This window comes from Aaosphaeria arxii, assembly GCF_010015735.1.
Source record: "Aaosphaeria arxii CBS 175.79 unplaced genomic scaffold BU24scaffold_4, whole genome shotgun sequence".
Classification (NCBI taxonomy): domain Eukaryota; kingdom Fungi; phylum Ascomycota; class Dothideomycetes; order Pleosporales; genus Aaosphaeria; species Aaosphaeria arxii.
This window is the reverse complement of record NW_022983477.1, coordinates 3,758,487-3,761,652: the sequence shown is the minus strand read 5'-3', so window position 1 is coordinate 3,761,652 and position 3,166 is coordinate 3,758,487. Positions and strand designations below refer to the sequence as shown.

General features: G+C 55.6%; 1 protein-coding gene across 1 annotated transcript; it reads right to left on the bottom strand.

Annotated features, from left to right (window-relative positions):
* Nucleotides 1-436: 436 nt before the first annotated feature.
* BU24DRAFT_462708 (uncharacterized protein) lies at nucleotides 437-2,299 on the bottom strand (the record flags this gene model as incomplete). The annotated part of the gene is made up of 1 exon (XM_033532037.1): nucleotides 437-2,299. The coding sequence occupies one exon, from the start codon at nucleotides 2,297-2,299 to the stop codon at nucleotides 437-439; it is 1,863 nt and encodes a 620-aa protein (XP_033384904.1).
* Between the last annotated feature and the right edge of the window lie 867 nt (nucleotides 2,300-3,166).

Here is a 3,166-nt window from a genome sequence, read left to right as displayed (position 1 = left end):
ATATATGATAATATTGTGCCATCGGCAGCACGCGGTCGAACGTCGTCGGTATTACAATCATGTCTAAACAGTAAGGCGGGCCTTTTCGACCCTGGCGAAGAAATTCGCCTCGCCGAAGCGAGACGGAAGAAATGAAACATAAGAGTGAAGATCTCCAAGAAACATCAGGTTCAACACAAGAGAAAATAATAGTCATGGCTGAACATCGTCAATCGATGGTCAGATCATGTTCGCCGCGCGTGCTGCCGGGCCCAAGAAATCGGGCGTCTATCAACCGTTCCCAGCGCCCGATGATTGGGGAATGAGGTAGTAAGCCCACTCGGCGCCAAAACGCCGTCCAATGTAGGGCCCTGCCTCGTGAAAAATGTGTCTTTTTTGCGTTGTCGTTCCAGTGTCATAAAGTCGTAGCGTCGAGCTTGCCGTGCAGCAACCTCTTCTAGATGATGAATTTCTTCCTCTGGCCTTGCTGCTCCCAATTCGGTGACGCGGGCCTTGACAGGTTGTGCGGGGTGCCGGCCACCGAACCCGGGGCAGAGGAGAACCCATTCTGTTGGTACGCGAATGCGTTGCTGTACTGGTTGCCGAAGTTGAAGTTCTCCATCGACGTCGGTCGAGACATGAGATAGGGCGCCTCCGAGGGATACTGGTTGGTCGGGCTCGTGAACGGCACGTCGTAACGTGCGTGAGGTTGTGGTCGTGGGAATTGGGGTGCAGTCACCGAAGTAGTCGAAGCCGAGAAGCTGGGCGTCTGTCTGCTGTGGATGGGCCCCGTCGGAGCGACCATTTGAGGAAAGTGGGTGTCGAGGGGTGAGATGGCCATTGGCGACGTGTAGCTCGACAGGAGCGGCGGGGTGGGGGGTTGCGAATGTGTGAATGCACCCATGCCACCGCCAGACTGCGGCATGTGGGCGAACTGTTGCGGGTCGTAGGGATACTGGGGAACAATGATGGGAGCGGGATACGCTGCCTGTGTCTGAGCGAAGTGCTGCTGTGGTTGCGGTGCGTGCAGAGGGCGTGCAGGCGCCTCGGGGACCGGCGTCTCCTTGTTCTTGTGGTCATCGGTGATCTGGAAGATCTCGGAAACGTGCTGGGCAATCAAGCTGCCGGCAGCGTCCTTGAAGGTGAAGATGACACGATAGCCGACGGGGGATTTCTCCTCCTGGTGGCGACAATAGCAGGCGATCCTCATGGCGAAGTCGACCTGCTTCGCGCGGGGGGAGTACTTGCTCGGATCATCAACAGTACTGGCGTCTACCTCTTTCAACTTCTTGTACTCCTTCTCGTTGATCATGATGACGCGATCACCCTCGTAACTGAACCATTCCGACTCGTCGTCGGCCTTCTTCTTCTTGCGGTCGTAGCGCTTGCGCTCTCGCTCTCTGCAGCCATCACAGATGAGAACCTCACCCCCGTTCTGGGGGTGGGCGGGGTCGTCCTTCTCGATCTCGGAAATGGACTGGCCCTCTTGTCGCCGGGGAACAGGCTCCTCTCCTCGGGCACGCCTGAGGGCCTGTTCTCTGCGGTCGTCCTTCTCTATCGCGGTGGAGCAGACAAGCAGCATGTCCATGTACACAGCTTCGTGCCGGGCTTCGATCTCGGTCCTCTCCTCCGGACTGGCGAGGAGTTTGGGCTTGGCGAGCGTCTTCCTTGGGAAGCGGATGTTCTCGAACCTGTCTTCGAGGGGATCTAACACGAGGACGACCTTGATCTGGGTCTCCGCCCTCGTCTTGGTCTTGTCAGGGAAGAGATGAACGGAGGCAGTCTCGATGGCGGGAGCGGGGCTCTTGGGGATAAACATGGCTCCAGGGTGGGCGGCGGGTCCGTTCATCGCGAAGAAGTTATCGAGACGTTCCAGGATTGAACTTTCGTCAACCTTGGGGATGACGTCTGTTGAAGCTTCGCGCGAGGTAGGTTGGCTCCTCTCGCGGAGGAAGTCGCCCGGTGAGTTTCCCTGGCTGAAGATGGGGTCGTTGGCTGGGGAAGGCGTGCTGCTAGGCTGAGAGTTGGAGCCTTCAGCCAGGTCTCCCATGTCTATGAGGCTGTTGAAGGCATTGTCATGTGCCTCGTCGGTGGCAGATTGGTTCCACGAGTCGTTATCTGCCAATCGCATGGTCGTTAGGTCGACCGCGGAATCAAAGGAGGAGAGGTGAGGAGGGTTTTGGGTATCTTCAAACGCACAGAATTGACTTGGGAGAAATGAATTGCTGGCATATGGATTTGTGAAGACATCAGCGGGGTTGACGGTTTTGGTTTGCTTTAGCAGGGAGTTTGTGTCGTCGAAAAAGAAATTGTCGTCCATGCTGCCGGATGGAGGTGAAGACTATTTGGCCAAAGTGGATGCCAATGCAGATAGTGATGATAGTGATGGTGACAACAGTGGCAATGTCAGTATTGTGCCTTTCTGTGTCGTCGGTGTTGGTGATATGAAGGAGTATGTGGATGTGGGTGTGGGAGTTGCGAGTTGTGGACGGAGATGGTATGGGCGAAGGGCGAAGGGCGATGTCGTAAGGTTATGGGCACAGGAGCGGGGAAAGCGAGTGCCTGAGACTGAGACTCCCACGCCGAGAGGGGAGAAGGTAGCGAACGTCAAGAATGGAAAGGAAAGGGCGAAATTGGACGGGACAGCCAGTCGGAAGGAATATGAGGTTCGACGGAGACTTGGGTGGGAGAAGGTCGGAGGGTGCGTGTGAAACCAAAACTTTTTGAGACAGTGAGCAATTGAGCCAATGGTGGTGAATGGATTGGAGGAATTGGAGGAAGTGTTTGGTGTGGGAAGGACGTACCGATGGTCGAGGTTGAAGGGGTTAATGGTTGACGGGTAATGAGGAGATCGTTCGTGGTGATCCGGAGGGATGGGAGGGATTATTGAAGGAGGAGGGATGTTGGACTGTATGTAGTCACTGGAGTAGTGGTAGTGGTAGTGGTAGTGGTTCTGACAGGCAGGCGGGGCCCGTGATGATGTGCGGTATGGCGCAGACGGCGGGTCTCCGGGACCGGGGTGGGGGAGGGAAGGAGAGAGGGAGAGAGGAAGGAAGGAAGGAAGGGGAAAATAATGGGAAGAATGAGGAGGAGGAGGCGATTGAATGATAATCAAAAAAGGATATGATTATCGTTCGTTTGTGTAGAGTTGGAAAAGAGGAGAGGAGGAAGAGGAGGAATAGTAATA